This window comes from Protopterus annectens, chromosome 3.part1 (assembly GCF_019279795.1).
Source record: "Protopterus annectens isolate FY-2018-M chromosome 3.part1, PAN1.0, whole genome shotgun sequence".
In the NCBI taxonomy this organism is placed as follows: Eukaryota; Metazoa; Chordata; order Ceratodontiformes; family Protopteridae; genus Protopterus; species Protopterus annectens.
In genome coordinates, this window is record NC_056732.1 from 503,528,274 (window position 1) to 503,547,877 (window position 19,604).

The 19,604-nt window shown below is 36.3% G+C and overlaps 1 protein-coding gene across 1 annotated transcript in view; it reads left to right on the forward strand.

Annotated features, from left to right (window-relative positions):
* The window catches only part of TG (thyroglobulin), a 2,464,750-nt gene that overhangs the window by 614,357 nt on the left and 1,830,789 nt on the right, over nucleotides 1-19,604 (forward strand). The window contains exon 20 of the mRNA XM_044066937.1: nucleotides 18,591-18,815. Within this exon, the coding sequence (XP_043922872.1) occupies nucleotides 18,591-18,815 (225 nt within the window). The remainder of the gene's footprint in view (nucleotides 1-18,590; nucleotides 18,816-19,604) is intronic.

Here is a 19,604-nt window from a genome sequence, read left to right on the forward strand (position 1 = left end):
GAATGTGCAAACACACACACACACACACACACACACACACACACACACACACGCACGCATGCACGCACACACGCGCACACGCGCACACGCACACACACACACGCACACACACACACACATCACATATGTGACTAATACTCACAACCGAGGAATTATTAAATTGTTTCTAAAAAATAGGGAAAAATTTCAAGCATCCAGAGTCTTACTGACTCGTCTGTTTTGAACATTGACTATAACATTGTCACTCAGGTTGTAGAAGATTTAAACTTATGGCTGAGATTTAGAAACAAGGTATTCAGTGTAGAAGATGCTAATAAACAACTGACAGTTTCAGTGTTGAATGATTCAGAGTGGAAAGTCTGACACAGAATATTTTGACATAACTTGCTATACAATTTCAAAAACAATCAGAAGCATTTTTAGCCTCAAATATTGAGAAACAAATTGCAACATTTAAATGAACTACCAGAATATATATTTATCTAGTATATCTGACGTAAATACAGATGACTTAACATTTTCTAGTTGATACTGCTTCCAGAGTCCATAATTCAGAAATTGTACTAAAATGTCTACAACACTAATACCAAAACTGTTCTATATTATTTTGTGCTTCAGAAGCTATTCCACCCTAAAGTGATACTTGGAAGTCAGAGGTATACAGTTCTTAATGTTTTCAATGCATATATGAAACTCTGTCTGTAAAACTAAGCAGATGATAACTGACGATTAGAATTTATATGTAGAAATGTGTATGGAAGCAGATCAACTGATTTTCAACTCTGTGATATCATTTTATGTAATTTAAACATTCTATTAAGTTTTCATTAATGTAATTAGGTAGGCTGCCTTAACCTTGGGTCATACCTGAGAACAGCTGACTGGGCAAGCATACCTTCCTGGTTAATAATCAGATAAGCAAATACATAAATAAATAGCTTCATGGTAGGCTAAAAGTCTTCAGTCTATACAAGTATGTCCATAAAAGGGTTACTGGAGCTCTAAAATGCTAAATTTATGTGGAAGTCACAAATAGCAAAATACAGTATACACTGTCAAAATGAGATAAAAAAATGCTTAAGCAAGTCAACACACTACCATCCAGCAAAGAAACAGAACATTACAGGAAAAGGTAAACTGCCGTGTCAGTTGAATGGAAGGAAAAATATGTATAATTACATAAGCTATAGCAAGGTTCAAGGTGACACAGTGGTTATCCAGTTCATTTCCTTGCAGGGATACCTTCAGTGCAGATGTGCACATAGGTGAAATAGCAAGCCTGTCTTGTTTGTTAGTGTGTGCACATTGTGAGTTCTGTTTTTTGATTCTTTAACATCCCTTCCAGGATTGTTTCTTTGCGTTGTATCTCTTGAGTAAGACGGTGGTCTTCTGGTCCCCCTTAATATTTAATATGACAAAGTGTGTGTAGGAAAATAAAAGCATAAATGAATGAATGGATAGCAGGGCTAGAAATTCAAGCTATGAAGGGAATAGGGCAATGGAAATGACATAGACAGGCAGTCAGCACTGCAACCTTATAGGGCTAGTCTGTGTGATGTCACAAAAAATAGCAATGAGAGCTCTATAGTGAATGCACATCTGTCTGCATCTGGCACTACTTTACAGCATAGTGTCATTATATGCAAATATGTAAAGTACAACAACTACAGCATAACACACCATGCATGCGTGCATGCCATATTTCCTGTAAATAAAAAGTCCTTATATGTTTATCTCAATATGTAACTGACAGGGTCTGCAATGGACATGAAATGAGAAGGTGGCAAGTTACTGCAAATAAAAGGTAACATTACACTAGGTTTTGCTGAATAGATACAGGATAAGAAAATAAATCTATTATACTTAAGTGCAGCAACAGCCACTGAGAACTTTCATTTTGTCATTGAGTTTCAGGCAGTAGACCACTACTGAGGCTGCAAATGTTCAATACTTTTTATAGCATTTCTCTATCTACCATCAAGGGAGACAACAAATGAAGGGCTGTGATGACAAATGCTGCAAACTGTGTTATGATAAGCACAGTGTCCTTCCTGTCAGCTGCTCTACACTGAGCTACATTAGTTCATGCTCACCAGAAGCACCATTTCCGATTGGCTTAAAATAAACAGTATGTCTTACAACAGGTCTGTATCCACTTCAAAATGATTGTGCAAACTTGGCTATTTGTCTGGCAATATAACCTTATCTAAGGTTAATTCCATGAGCTACAAAAAAGTTTCATTCTTAGTAATGAGCTTGATTCATAGTATCATTTGCAAACTGGCTGACTCCGAGCAAGCCACTTATGAAGACTGTGGTTCTGGGCCCCCCTTAAAATCAAGTGCTTATGCTCAGTGAGCCTATCTGGTAATAAATTAATAAATAAAGGCTAATATTTTGGTGGACATCTTGCGTTTCAGATGTAAACCTATGCATATATAAAGATGTGTATGCATGAAACAAATATGATTCATATAAGGCAACATACTAAATAGTTTTCCATGGTCAATTTGATCTATTGGCAGCAATGATAAATTCAATGAAGGTTTGCTACATAATTGCCAATCCAAAGTTAGGATGAAATAATCTATAATGCACCTGTGAATGATTGCAGAGCCAAGTATACAAAACCTGACAGGAAGGATATGGGATTTAACCTAGAATAAGCTGCTGATTTACTTGCATTAGTCTTTAATGCGGTGCCCACAATACAGTCACCCAAATGTAATGTGCATATAGCATGACCCCTCTTTCCAACACTGGTAGCAGCCTTTTGCTGAAATGTGAAGTGAGGTGTCAGCAGCTGATGTTGTGCTAAATTGACAGTCTGCAAATGTTTAAGCTGAAGGGAAGTTGTACAGCTGTCACAACAGTAGATAGCTGTTTGTGTTCAGGTATGTAGGTACTATATAGGATACCTATCTGCACTCTATGCAGGTACTATGTAGAATACCTATTTGTGCTGTATGCAAGTACTATATAGGATACCTATTTGTGTTGTATGCATGTACTATATAGGATACCTATTTGTGCTGTATTCAGGTACTATATAGGATACCTATTTGTACTTTATGCAGGTACTATATAGGGTACCTATTTGAGCTGTATGCAGGTACTATGTAGGGTACCTGTCTGTGCTGTATGCAGGTACTCTATAGGATACCTATTTGAGCTTTATGCAGATACTATACAGGATGCCTATTTGCACTTTATGCAGGTACTATACAGGATGCCTATTTGCACTGTATGCAGGTACTATATAGGATACCTATTTGTGCTGTATGCAGGTACTATGTAGGATACTTATTTGAGCTGTATGCAGGTACTATATAGGATACCTATTTGAGCTGTATGCAGGTACTGTGTAGGGTACCTGTTTGTGCTGTATGCATGTATTCCATAGGATACTTATTTGAGCTGTATGCAGGTACTGTACAGGATGCCTATTTGTATTCAGGTACTATATAGGATACCTATGTGTGCCGTATGCAGTCTCTAGATGTGTATGACTCTTTCTCCTTTTTCACAGTCTCTCTCATCTAATAACAGAGAGAGCAAATGATCTCTTTTAACATGAGTAAGTATTTTACTTAGTGTGCACCAGATTACTTTTCACAAATCACTCTACATGGACACATTTACCTTCTTTAGCAGTAGCATTATTTCTGCTTAGCTTTTCGCTGAGCCTTTTTATTTATATATTTATTTGCAGGTTATGTTTGCTATTTTCGTTTTAATTCTATTACAAATGTAGTACAGTTATGCTCTGAACTGCACCCAGAGAGTCGTTTTTTGCCTCTTTCCTGGACTTTGGCTGAAAAGAGTCTCTTGTGCCGGCTACCTACCTAGTTATAAAATAAGTAAAATAATGAAGCGCTTCTTTCCTTTTTAATGCATGTATGTACAGCATATATGCATAGCATAATTTCACATGCTTGCCTTACTTCTATGTGATCTTTAACTAACAACATTAATTTGTTTATAGCTTACTGCTGCAGCATATTTTTTAAGTATCAGCTGTCGCAGCAATGCAAACTGGAGAGATATAGGGCAAAGGGGTGTTAAATAGAGCCTGGATGCAATACAGTGCCAGTAGCTGATGCTGAACTGTAGTCCAATAGTTTATGTTACTGTTTGATAGTGTGTAGCTCACATCTGCTACTATGCAGTACAGGTTAAGTGCTATATATATTACCAAGCTTCTCTACTGTGTAGGTAGCCAGGTATACAAGCAGATGCAATGCAGTTTGCTGGTTAGCAATTTCCAAAATAAATAGAGTGTATTGCTCCAGTGTGACAAAACATCTATTGCTCATGTCAGTACATGCTGTTTGATTTATTTTATTGTACATTTGTTTACCAGGCTATACATGATCACAACTGACCACTTGTAGAGACCCTCCACTCCTCAGCTTCTAACACCTTGACTGCAATTACACAAAGTTCTGTTGTAGTATATTGACTGAGATAACAACTGAGTCTAGCACTGACTCCTGAAAGTCTACTACTCAGTAATCAAGCACACCGTACACCTCATCACACTGAACCAGTTATCTAATGCGCACTTGCCTGCACTGAACGTCAAGCCTTGCCCATTTGATTTACTGTGGTCAGTACAAAGGACATATGCAGCCTACTCACATGGCTGTTTGTGGCATACATAACATAGAAAGCCTATCCACACTACTGTTAATGATTTGCACAATACAGGTGGCCTGGTTATGCTTCTTAATTGGTGCACATAACAAGTGGCAGTGTCTCTGTGTCATATCACTACAAGACAAGCTATTATTTAATAATGCATTTCTAATGCACAAACTTGGCTCCATGGCACAGAGGGTTGCATCCCTTACTGCAGCCAAGCTCACCATTAGTGGCCCCAGCTCTAGAGAAAGGAGTGAAGGAGCATGGCCCACTGCCTCTATCATGGGGTGGGAGGGGTTTGAGTGCACTCAAGGGCACACTGGGCTGTGCGATCCCCCTATTGAAAATCAGAGATATCACTGTTGATGGTCTGATTGGAGGCTCAGGGGCCACTTGGAGGTAATGCCCCTTTTGGAAGTGAGGGGATGCCCTCCACAGATGTCCCATTGCACACCCACTCCCAGCACCTAGCCAGTTGTGCACAGTTAGAACCTGTGAGAAAAATAACAAAAATACAAATCACCCCAATGGCTTTCTAAATGACAGTCCCTCGCAGCAGTGAAGAGGAACAGTAAGAATGAAGGGGTGATTGGCTGAAAGGGGCTCATGCTTGATACATTGGGGTAAAAACACACACATGCATGCACCGCACGCGCACACACACACACACACACACACACACACACACACACACACACACACACACACACACACACACACACACACACACACACACACACACACACACACACACGCACGCACACGCACGCACACACACACACACACACACACACACACACACACACACACACACACACACACACACACACACACAGTTCTGAAGGCGATAAACATAACATAGGAGGTAGTACTCTGGTATACTGTTGCTGAGGCATGGAGATTCACAAGGCATTTCTCACTGTTGGGCACTGCCCATAATTAAAATAAGTATGGCATATAGATGTTACCCAAATTGGCATCAGACATTTCTTTCACTACCTTGCAGAAACATTCATGTCTGTAAACATCTGCCATCCTTTAAGACTTATGTATGTGTTCCTCAAGGGTCTTCTGTCACATCTTGTCCTCTTCTTCTTTCCCTGCCCCTCCATGACCTTTATGCAGATGACCTTTTTATATGTGTCTGTAATTGGAGGGAGGGGTTGTCAGGTTCTCAGGATGACGAGCCAGTTTCAGAGTTCTTGTGTGAATGTGTAAAAGAAAAAAAAAAAAAAAAAAAAGAAAGAAAGAAAACAATTCTGAAAAAAAAAGCTCCAAAATCTGAAAAAAAATAATCTATTTAAGATGGAGACTATTATAACTGACAAAGAGACAAACAACTCTGGGAAGAAGAAGTCAAAACATTGGAGAAGATGGAAAATATCTTAAAAGGGGTCTATATCATAACATCAAAGTTTTAAAACTTCGAATGTTCTAATATCGACCCGTTTTGAGCGAACACTAAAAAATAGCGAAGCTGCAGAACACCAAATTCTTTCCTAGGGAAAGAATTCGGTTGGCCGGTTCTGTGGCTTCGCTATTTTCAGTGCTGTGGTGGAAATTTATGGGTCCAGGTTCAGGTAAGTGTGCAATTGTGTGGCTGTTAGGATTAGAGCGCGGGTTAGATGAGTTAGGGTTAGGGTGTGGATTAGGTGAGTTAGGGTTAGGGCGCGGGTTAGGTGAATTAGGGTTAGGGATGGGTTAAGTGAGTTAGGGCACGGGTTAGGTGAGTGTGCGATAGTGAAGGACCTTAGGGTTAGGGTTTGGGTTAAGGTAAGTGGATAGATAGGAGTGTATATACAGTTTAGTGTAGGGTTAGTTGTAGGATTATAAGATGTGTGTGGATTGATGTTTTTTAGGTGTGCTTGTGTTGTGTGTATGTGTTTCGGAATAGCAAATTTTTCCCCAAGAAAAAGTTTGCTGTTCTGAATGTTCGATAATATGTGGTTTAGATAGTTTAGGTTCGATGAAATAGCATTCGCTATTTTCATATTTTGATAACGTGATACAAACGCTTAAAAGTCATCCCTGTGACAGCAGAAGACACTAAGTTAGTAAAGCATGTAATATCACACCAATAGGAATTAATGGAGAGTGCAAAAAAAGCGTGGGAGAATGACAGGGAGGACAACTCTATGGGTTGGTTCCTCTAGTAGAGGAGAAGTCTTGCAGCATAACTGGAAAGATTGCAAATACAGGAAAATTAAGTTAAGAGCTTAAACATACAAATGGATGACCAGGAAAACAGATAAGGGGTATGGAAACTGAGGATAGCATATATCGCAGAAAAATTGAGCCTGAGTAAAAGGACTATTTAAAACTTGCCCCCATTTGTATCTACCAAGCAGCTTGGACTTTGCAAATTAACAGATTTACTATATGGGGAAAAGCAGGATGAATAAGATAATTGCAAGTATGTTTTGTGCCAAGAAGGCAAGAAGAATGTTTTTTGCATCAAAGAATGGCTCTCAACTACAGTGTCAGGAAAAAAGAATTATAACATTGTATGCAACTTAAATAAAGCTTTTACCAGACAATTTAGCTGACTTATAGAAAAGAAGAAAACTGATAAGTGAGTTCAGATTATCTGGGCTGTCCTCTGTGTAGGTACTCCCTGATAAACATGGTCAGGACTGTAGGAAAAGAAGGCCATATTCCGGCTCCACCATGGAGGCCCAGAAATGTATGGAGTGTGAGAGGGACCGGAATCAGTGCAAAGGAAGCCCTCAATGTAGAGAAAGTCACTAAAGTATGGAAATGCACTGGCAAATCCATAGAAGATGTTAAAATCAGCCAAATACAGTTCCCAAAGTACTTCCTAGCCACAAAAACTGATACATAGGAGAAACTACAGGATTGAAAAAGTGAGACCTTAAAGTACACCCAAGGCTATAGTATATCAAATAATAATGGCAGGGAATACCATGGAACATGGAGAACACAGAAGAACCTAAAACAGGAAGAACAGTGAGACAGAAGGATGCCCAAAGGTAAAACAGAGCAATAGTGGGTATTTAGTCTAATGGCAACAGAGCCAGAAATGGAGATAACTGTTATGGAGGAATTAAGAGAAAAAAGACAGGACAGGAGAGTTGGAGCAGGGTCTGGCATTCAGCAAAGTTTTTCCAGTATCACTGCATTTAAAAATACATACACAATAAAAGAGTGAAACATTAATTTTAGAAATAAAAAGAAATTTGGACCAGAAATACTGTGAATTGCCAAACTGTTCAGTTTTAAGAACCTTACTGCCAGTTTCCTAGTCATTCTTTTACACTGACCAATTCTCTATTTTGTTCCCATAGTTTTCTTTTCTAGTGTCTGTCATTCCCCGTTGTGCTTATCATTAGTAATAATTTCTCTGCTGTCTTTCTTTCTTTTTTCTTTTCTTTCATTTCTGCTTATCTGAGCTCTTTTCTCAGCCCTCTAACTGTCAGAACAAATAGGTAAGATGTAATATTTATATCATCACCGATGCAATTGGTCCATAGTTGTCAAGCAAGTTAGCTCAGCACTTATTTCCCCCTTTCCAAGGCTATTTTCCTAGGATCAAATTATGCTAAGAATACATCAGGTATCATTCAGCAGGTTTTATAAAATAGGATTTATTACATGATTAAAAAAATAATATAACTTAATGGGGAGACATTAATTAAAAGTGCTGTATATCCTCAGCAAGACAGAATAAGTCACTTATGGTAGTCCAGTGTCCTTCAACAATGTCAGGAAGGTCAAATAACATCTGTAAGCTGCACCAAAAGTTATTTTATTATTCCGAAGCTTCTGGGATGGCAGAGCCATCTGCATTTGTCCTTGAAGAACCCCAAAGAAGCAGTCCTCAGTTCTGTTTCTGCTGTCTGGGGAATCCAGAAAACTGAAATAACTCATGCAAATCCATGGTGCTCTCTCTTTAGGCAAAAAAAGTCCATTTAACCACAGGCAGAAATCATTTGGTTCCCTTCTCAGGCAAACCTCGTCTTCACTGCAAATAGATGTCTTTTGCTTCTGTGGATGACCACAGCCCTGTAATTATCAGGATAAAAAATCATCACCTCATTTCCTTTACTAGAGTTTGGCTGTAAAGCTGTCCTTGGTGAAATATCTAAGAACGGCCCTTTCTCAGTGTTCAACCTTGCCGTTCTAAGTTCTTTGTAGTTGACATGTGAACTCAGAACAGACTGACTGGACTGACCGAACCACTGAGAATGCTAGAGAAGAATTAAATACTGAATAATGAATGAAGAACTGACTAAAGAATGAATGGATTTCTATAAGTATGCTTCTTGCCAAAAGAAGGGAAAACTGGGGATGCATTTTTCCATGCTGTGAAATGATTTGAGCTGTAGCTGCAAACACATAACTCTTTGATGCTAATGTTTGTTACCCTTTCATAAAAAATATGTTTTGGGAGAGAAAATAATTTGACTTATAAACATTAGGTTCCTGATAACATTATGTGAGTTTATTAATTTTTTTGTCCTCTTAACAGTATAAGAAGTCTAGCGTTGAAGTCCATTCACATTGTGTGATGTCCTTTGGTTTGTGTTCTTTTTCTGAGCTGAAAACATATACCACTAGATAGCCAAAGAAGCCTTTGTTTTTCAGCTAGAGAGAAACAAATCATTTGACTTGAGCATGGCCTCTTGCATGACTACGTTCAAGCATCTCTTTTTTATATAATCAATATATTCAAGCAGCTAAACAGTACTTTTCTTTGCATTGGTTATATACCGCCACATTGTATATCAGAAGATTAGCAAAGTTAATGCATAACAATATATACAGAAAAAAATAATACACTTAACAATAGTAATAATAACTATACAGAAACAATTAATACAATAAACAACAATAGTAATGATGATGATGATAATAATAATAATAATAATAATAATAATGATAATAATAATAATAATAATAATAATAATAATAATAATTTTTATGCGTGTCCCATAGTAAAATATCAGTGACCTCAGCATGCTTCATGTCTACAGTCCTTTGCATTGAATGTAGATGCCTAATGAGGTATATCTTTCCTGAATATCAGAATGAGAAGAAAGACTGATATCCAGTGCATTATACTCCAAAAGAGAGGAGGTACTAATAGATTCATGCTTTTTATTTGACCACAATGCTGTTACATTTAAATTAACTTTAAGTCCAAACAATTTAATTTCTTATCAAAGACTCCCAGCATATATAAGTAAAATAAAAGGCTTTAATGAATGGTTATTTAAAAAGATAACTCAATTTATGGAATTTAACAATAATGCTGAGGTCACTGATATTTTACTATGGGACACGCTAAAAGCTTACTTATAGGGTAAAGTAAAGAACTGGTATATTTGTAAAAGAAAGGAATGGGATAAAGAGTTAAATGTTCTCCAAGCTGAAATTGATAAATTAAAATTAAACCTTAAACCCAATGATAAAGCTGCAAATATGCAGTTGAAAAATCTAAATCAGAAATACCTAGAAATCTTAAATTATAAGATTTCCATTAATCTAGAAAAAAATTAAATTACAGTCATATTCAACAAACCCCAAGAGCCTTCATAGAATAGCTATAGTTTGAAAAACATGAATCAAATAAACTCTATCAAGGAGACTGTTTATAAAGAGGGGAGTAAGACTATTAAAGCTACAGATCTGAGAGAGATATTAAAATGTTTTAGCAAATATTATGAAGAAATTAATAAAGCAAAGTCAAACCCGAGGAACAGCAACTTATTGGATATTTTTTTTAAATAAAACATACATAATAAACTATCAAAAGAACAGTAAAGCAAGATTGATAAGTATTTTTCCTTTAAGGAATTAAAAGACCAAATTAAAAATCTTAAAACTAATAAAGCATCAGGCATGGATGAGATAATTCTTGAGCTATATAAACTTTTACCTGATAATATTGTAAAACATTTATTAAATGCTTTTGAAGAAGTTAAGAGTACATCTAATATTTCCCTGTCATGGAGATATTCTCTTATTACACCCATTTTAAAAATCAGATAAGGACCCTACTCTATGTTATTCTTATCAACCTATATCAATTTTAAATGTAGACTACAAGATTTTTATGTCTATATTAGCAAAAAGATTATATTGGATGCTCATTGGTTTAGTAAATGAAGATCAGACTGGGTTTATAGTTAACAGTAAAGTTCAAGATAATATAATAAGACTCTTTTCTTTGATTGATGTGGCAAACAAAAAAAAGAGTTATTCAAAATAAGCTCAAACATAGATAAAGCTTTTGACTCTGTGAAATGGTCATACTTGTTCAGAATACTAAATGAATATAACTTTTCTTCTGATTTCATAATGTTAATTAAAAAGCTTTATGATAACTATATTTCTTTTGTCAAAATAGGCTCCTGTATATCTAGCCACTTTGATATCTTAAAGAGTTCTCCATAAAATCATTGACTTAATTGACTTACTGGAATATTGACTCACGTAACAGCGAGAAGACAACAGCAAAGGTTTAAAACAGCAAACTCCTAGAATGGCGAATTTTGCCTCTGGGAAACTAACCACTTGGCCACCATGGCAAACTTTACCCTTTTATCCACTGTAGTGCAATCTTGGAGATGGTATATTTAGGTAGGGGGGTATGGGGGGGTGAAGCCCCCAACTTTGGTGGGTTTAATTTGTTCATGATGTTGTAGTTATTAGTGGTGGCCAAGTGGTTAATTTCATGGAAGTGAAATTCGCTGTTCTGGGAGTTCGCTGTTTTAAACTTTCACTGTTGTTGTCTCGCTGTTATGCAAGTCGATGTTCTGGTAAGTTGATGATTTAAAGTAGAACCATTAAAAGATACCAAACAGGGATGCCCTTTATCCCCCTTACTATTTGCACTTATTATAGAACTGTTTGCTAACTATATAAGATTTAACATAAACATTAAAGGTTTTAAAATAAATGAAAACATTTCTTCTAAAATTCAACTTTTTGCTGATGACATTCTGTTCACTAGTGGTAATATTGAACTCTGATTGCATCATATAGTTAGCTGTATGGGCTATTTTGAAAAGATTTCAAGTCTGAAATTTAATCACAATAAAACAAAAACCTTGGTAATAAACAAAGAGATAACCACTAAGTTAAACTCTTACAAAAAAATTTGCCTGGGACAATTTACAGTTAAAATACTTAGGGATTACTATTGAGACTAATAATAAAAAATCAGTTTTAGTTAACTACCAAAACCTAATTGATACAATATCCAAATTAATAGACAATTGGAATGCATTGTTTTTCACATTTAAGGATAGACTTATGTTGATCAAAATGGTAATCTTACCAAAAATCTTATTCTTTAGTCAGTCATCAGTTCTTCTCCTTTCCAAAAAAAGTTAAAAAAATAAACTTTATTTTACTAAAGTTCTTATGGTACCCCAAAAAAGCAAGAATCTCCCTAGACTGGTACATCAAAAGTTGGGAGGAAGGAGGCATTGGTTTCCCTAATATTGACTTATATTCTAAATCTGTTAATTATTAAAGTAATAATCTTGTGGCTTGACTCCTCTTATGCTTCCTTTTGGAAATTAGTACATGAAAATATACTAATAGATAATAAATCTGTAATTGAAACTTATACAAATTTGGACATGAATACCTTTTTGGGTTTCAAAAGATTATATATTGAATGAAAAACACAAGTCTCTACCCTTTCATAAGTAAAGTTCTATTAATATTCAAGAGATTTATGAAGTTAATTATCTAATCAGTGATCTACTAATAATATTATTCCCTATAGCTTTCACAAATGGATGCTTAATATCTTTTAATACAAGGAAAATTTTAACTTAAAGACTAGTAATTTAATTTGTTGGCATCAATTTCTGAACAGGAATAAAATACACTCCTCTGATTATCTGATTGCTAGATACATTCTGGAAAATAGTAGTTGGTTAGATATACAAACATGTAAGGAATATATTCAAGACAAAATTAAAATACCATTAGACATACAAACTAAAACTATTCCAAACATCCTAGACTTCTTTTCTAATATAAATAATAATCTATCTAAAGGTAAGTCATACTTGTCAATCATATAAAGATTATTAGAATTGAATTCAACCCCCCTGAATTGTCATACTGGAGTTACTCAACAAAAATCATTAAAGAAGAATTTTCTGAGAAAAGTAACAAACTACCCATAAAATCTGCAGGGAAAATCAATGTCCTCTCTATACTGGAAGCTTTATACATGTAAATTTTTACACAGAATTTTTCCAACACCCCACAGAATTGCTATTATATATAAATCAGAAAAAATAAAATGTTGGAAATGCAATGAAGCCCTTGATGCAGATTGGGTTTATATAATCATAGAATACAACATAGTGTCATCTTTCTGGACTGATTTTAGAAGCGTTTGCCAAGCATTGTGGTCAGATAATCGTACTATTATAAATTCTTTGATTTTGTTCAATGCCCCAATCCCAGACATTATTCCAGTATCGCAAATATGTCTTCTTTGGTCTGTCTTAGCTATTGCTAGAAAAGTTATAACTAAAAACTGGAAATGTAAAACTACTCTCTCTTTTACTAGTGAATTTATCAGTCCAGCCAAATCAGTTTGTAAAAATGAATTATCTACCATAAAAATGAGAACTAGAAATGTTACTCAACAGTACATTGCCTGACAGAAATTTAATGATCTGTTAGAAAAGTACTAATGGTTTTGTCAATATAATTCTTGTTATGGACTTTTGTATATAGTTTTGTTTTAATTTGTTTAAAATTGTTGAATTATTGTTGGAATATGTAAAATCAAATAAAAACTTTAAAAAAAGAATGGGAAGAAGAAGGAAAGTTGCCATTATTTACTGCATTTCTTTTGGGCAGTAGCAGTCCTATATTACATTAACCTTAATCAGAGTTCAGAGTCTCATTTTTCATTTTCCAGCCTTGAATGTTCACCTCCAAGGGTAGGTACAGTTCATTTGTGTTCATGGAAGGGCTGCAGCTGACTAATATGAACCCATGTGAGTAAAGCTTCACCAGTGCTTTTTCTCTTTATTTCTGTTTGATAGGACACTGGAGGAGTCACTCCCAGTTTGGTAGGAATTTCCTTGTTTTTGCCTTTCTGTGCTATAATTAAAACAGAATACCTTGCCACCTATACGGTATTTTCTGGAGCTGGCTGTTCTGTTATAATAAGTCTTACTGGGTTTCCTACTCTTTCAAATTACTCTGGGCAAAGCAACTTTCCCTAGATTATCTCCATTCTAAGACTGGGTCTGGCACAGAACCTAAGGGTGCATGGCTGGGGTGGGGGGTGGACTGTTTTCACTGGAGGATTGTTTTCACTTATGACCTACCACATGGTATCTCCCAATCCCCTACATTTGCCTGTTACATCTGAGGATGTCTCCCTGCATGGAATAAACTAGGAAAGAAGTGGCACATGGAAGCAAAATTATCTAGACTGTAGGGTAAATGAAATACACTGTATCCTTCAAAACATCAATCCTTTAATTCAAGTTCAATCCTTTAATTCAAAAATGCTTGAATGCATGAGTGCTTTCGTCTTAAAATTAAAAATTTCATCAGATAAAATACATGAAACAACTTCCTTTTTAAAAGTACTGCTTTGACCAATAGAATTCAAGAAACCCCATATGCAAGGTTAATAACTTACTTCTTCTAGTGTTTCATGAATTTTTCTGTCCCCAATGGAGTCCTGTTGGCTCATTATGTACATACTGTAGTGTAAACCCTGTATACCCCAGATGTATTACCAAGTGGAATTTATGTCAGGTGTCAGTGGTCCTTAACAGGAGATACTCTTTTAACAGCAATCTGTCTTTTTGGTTATACATGCTCTTAATATCACAGTTGTTCTGTAGATTACTTTCATTAAATGTATTTGCACTGGGATCCTGAATTAAATGATCCAACTTCCCTATAGTTTAAGCTTTCTGCTGCATTTTTACTAAGTCACAATCAGGCCTGTCATTATACAAGAGCAAGGCATACTCCTGCTGCTGTCTTTTTGCTGATGAGCAATTACATCTACACTTGCTTGGCCTGGAGTGAAGTCCCAGGTTTTACCTTTCAGGGTATGTTCCGTAGTCAGTCCAGCAGTGAGGTCATTTCCAGCTTTGAATGCTGTATGCACTTTTGAGTGGCTTTTGACCATTTTCCAGTACATTGTTTAGCCATGATCTTTCAACAGCCAGTCTGTAGCTAGGATTAGTTCAGCATGTATAACTCTTTTTTCTTTAGATTTTAGCATGGTGTTTATCTTTCAGCCTGGCAAATGTATACGTTACATCTATCATAATCAGAGTGTGTACATGTTACAATGTTCTGCTAACTAAAATGGACTGCTGTTTGCACAGCTACATAACAGAGGTGCTAGTTTGGGATGCAGGTTAGTTTTGTGCCCAAACTGGTACTTAAAAGGAGGGCATGGTTTATCTTCATGCCCTGCTACTCCCAAGGTGTGATAACTGCTTCTAACCTGACTAAAAAGAACAGCCATCAACATTTGCTTTTTTTGGATATATTTTCATCATAATGGCATTTAGCCAGGTGAAATGCTGACTCCTGCTGAGGTAGTAGCCTAGGCTGCTCAGAGTACAGTCATGCATTTGTAAATCTGGCAGTTCTTGGGTCCTTTTTATTTTAGGCATATTTTATTTCCAGAGGTTGGTCCTGGGGGGCTAAAGTCCAGGCCACAATTCTGCTACTAGACACGTTACCATCCCTAAATGTCTGACTTCCCTGAAGGGTAGTGAGCTGATGTTGTGTCTGTATCACAACCATTTTGTTACAAATACAGTGTCTAAATCTCTGTGCTAGCTAACTAACCATAAAGTAGAAATGATAGGATTTTAATACTCAGAGAATGTTTCCCTACCTCACTTTGTGTCTTATTAGCAAACACTAAAACAGTGATCAGAATCATGGTTTTGCTATAGGACAGCACTGATGCTACTCTCAGAATGCCCTGTTTCCAAGCAAAATGTTTTTCTCCATCTGTAGATATGCCATGGAATGAAGCCTGACTCAAGCTGTCTTTTAAAGCTTGTATGGGTTTTGCTGCACTTCACCAATACCCGGCATTATGTCTTTTTTAGCAGCTTTGTGGGGGGGGGGGGGTAGGCTACCTCTGCATAGTTCTGAGTAAGCTGCCTGGAGTAACTACAGATACCGAGGAAGCTTCTTAGCCACCACAGTTTTTTGGAGGGTTGATAAGTTGAATAACTTCTGTTTTGGTGTTTTGAGTATGAAGTCTGTCTGGTGTGGTCTGATTTCATACCCTACACAGATGTCCTTGTTTTTGAACCATGGTCCTTTTGTTGGTGGACAATTTGGCCTCACCATTCTTTAACTAGTTTACTACAGATGTTACTTCAGAAAGATGTGTTACTTTTGATTAGCACATTATGCATATAAATAGTTTCTGCATGAGGCATGCCATTGTACAAGAAGACATTGAAATCTACAGATGAGTTCAGATAGCCAAAAGAAGAAGACACATTTCTTCTTCACTGAAAATAAACTTTTTTAGCTTCTGTGGACGTCTAGGTCCCTGTAAAAAGAATATGAAATATCTCATTGTGACATCCTTGCTCTGGGCCAGTAATCAAGGATCCTTAATCCTCACCATTGACAATGGTGAGGGACGTTCACTTGGATAAAAATAGATGCACACAGTATTTCCAGATGTAGCTGTCTGCACCAAGCACAATTTCTCTTAGGAGCACACTGGGAACACACTCCTGTGCTGAGGCTGGGTTTCCCTCTCTTTCTCATCAGGCCCCAAATAAGACTTCATACTGACCACTGCTGTAGAGCTGAGTCCTCAGCCGAATGTTCCAAGCCAAGTCCTCCACCATCCTCTCTGTGAAACCAGTATTTTGACTAAAGATATAGTGTGTTTTAATTAGTCAGCTTAAATTTCCTTTAATTCTCCTTTATAGAGTTTGCTGTATCTCTTTTATATACACCTTTGTTTTTCTGTCCCTCAGGTAACTCTCTGTTGTTATATAACTTGTTCCTAATCTGTTTCTACTGTCTTATCTTGAACTCTTTTACCTTTTTCTTTGATGCCCTATAATACTATCTGCCCTCAGTTTCTGTTTCTGTCCTATGGTATTTTGGCATAAGTTATATAACTGGATGATTAATGCAGTAGTATTCATACTATGTTAGGGCTCACAAAAATAGGCTTAGTTGCTATACATCTGATTACAGGAGTAGATATTTTGCCATTGCTGGATCACTTTGCTTTCTTCAGAGCTCCAGGTTGTCCTTGTTGCTGTGGGAAATGTTGCAAGCCACCATCCTCACATCTACCTCAGGAGGCAGACAGCTTGCTAACATACCAGTCACACTAATAAGCGCTTCCCCTCCATCTATGGCCTGTTACTTTTAGTTCTGCCTCATTTTCTCCTGTCCTGTTTAATTACTTGCATGGTCATTCTACAGAGCACAGGCATAACTCCTTCCTCAAGCACCTTCTCCTGTTCTCTGCTTCTCTTCCTTATAAAAAATCTTCACTTCTAGCTTCTGTATTCTATTGGCAATTTGAATTCAGTCCCTCATTGCTAGTAATTTAGCATGCATTTGATTAAGCTATGGCTGATAAGTGCCTGTCTTTCCATTGCCTTTACAGAGTACTTCCTCATAATCTGAGCTCTCATAATATACATTAGCACTTTACTTATATTAAGGTTCTTTATATTTTGCAACAGAACTTAAATATACCAACTCCGAGATCTTGGAAATCTTTCCATTCCGCACTGTGGGGAGGTGCCAGTTCCCCATGGTCAACATTTCAAATGTTGATCATATGGTCTCGGCCATATGAATGTCGACATTGTGAAATGTCGACCATTCGAAGGGGACCCATATATATATATATATATATATATATATATATATATATATATATATATGAGATTCTGAAATGAATACTTGAAAAATCACTTGGTCAACATCCAAAGCCTGCAAAACATGTATCACGGTATGTCTTCTATTCATTGTATTGTACAAAAAGCAAAGCAACACTCAGTATATTGAAAAAGGAAACACTTTTCCTTTTCTGATACACTACCCATAACTCAACCACATTCTGCTCAAATTTGTTTGAATAGTAGTAGTGTTATGGTAAGGGTATTTTTTTTAAGTTAAGAGGCATGTTAGGGGCAGGGACAGGGTTAGGATCAGATCACATCTGCTCCGTATTAGTTATGTGTGCTAATCCTAACCCTGCCCCTAACCTTAACATGTCCCCTTACTTAAAAAAGAAGTCCTTCCCATAAAAGTACCACTACACAAGACAGCCCAGACACTGACCACGTGCACACAAACACATGCACACATGCACATGCACATAGTTAATTTATCCCTCTACCTAACCCTTAATCCTAAAAACACTTTCATTACTAATATGATTTTTGGCATTTACAAAAAACTGCATAAAACATTAAGTGAAATAATAAAACCAAATGCATATATGTTGATTCAAGTAATTTCTAAAGTTCAGACTTTTTTTAACTAAAATTATATTGAGTGGTACAGCCTTGGATGTTACACAAATACTTAGTAGTTTTGAATGAAAACAGCTATTCTGATCATATAAATTAAAATGTTATATGAACTAAAATAAGTCAATGTTGTACAATATAATGTAATTTGAATCAGTGCTATAAATATAAGGCAGAAGTTAAATTCAGTTTCAGTGAAGGACTTTTTCCATGCAGCAGTTAATGATGCATCAGTTCTTGTACTATAAGTTATTAAAAATTCATTTTGATTTAGATGCTGTGATTTCAGTTATAAACACCTCTTTATTATGTATCTTCTCCCTGGGTAACTCCGGGAGACACTTGCAGCTAGCATTCTAAGATAACTTGTGGATGAGATAATGTATATGTACATTTTTTTTTAATTTATAGTCTGTTTTTTCCTTGCCTTTTCAGAAAATGCCTTTATCAGTGATAAACTGATCCTGCGTTTTGTTAACCAGATAAGGAGTGGATCTTATCAGCTCAACTTAGATGGCAAAACCTTTCCAGCAGACACATCTGTAGCCTTTATACATGATGAGGAGTTTGTCATCTCGCCCTTAGTTTGGCTTGGTTGTTATGAAGGATTTCGTAAAGTTTCAGTATTTCAGAAGAGCCTGGATAATATTAGGGGCTGTAGTAAGTTACTATTCTTCTGTTTTTTTTCTTTACAATGTATTACAGGATGATACTATGTAAATCTTTAAATCCCAAAGCATTTGGCTTGCTTTGCTGCTTAGATTAGTTTGACACAGAATTTATTTTATTTGTAAGAATTTAGTACTGCTGCAGAAATTTTGGGAATTGACTGGATAAAATGAAGGGATTGCATTACTTCATATGCTGTGCCTGGCGCAGGTAGGTAAAGAATGTCATCCTCCTAATACAGAACTGTTACTTGAGATGGGAGAACGAAACAATCATCTCATGCTGCTGAGTCTGAGATGTCGATATAACTTTACTCATGATGGGTAACTGTCTCTCATTTCCCCAATCTCTACCTGATATATGTAGCCACTGTCATGTTCTTTCAACTTTACATTATTTTTACATTTTGCTCCAACAAGTGTGTCTGCTTTTCAGCATAAAGTCTGATAGGATAAGCCCTTCCTTTAAAAAGTCTCACACCTCATTATTTTTTTATATTAATCATCAGAATGAAGTTGATTACACTTAGAACTTTGCCACACTGTATTTGTGCAGACCTGTCTAACTCCTTCAACACAAAACATTTACCCAATTTAGGAGTACTAGAACCAGAATAACATGTCAATAGGCAGATAGGAAAAGCTACGATCTGTCATGAAAGTATTTCTTAACAAGACAGTGTACTTTAGGATGCAGCTGGCTGACAAGATGAACTTAATATTAATAAAAGGACAGGCATAGTAAAAAAAGACAAGAGCTGCAGCTGTTGAATTACTTAAA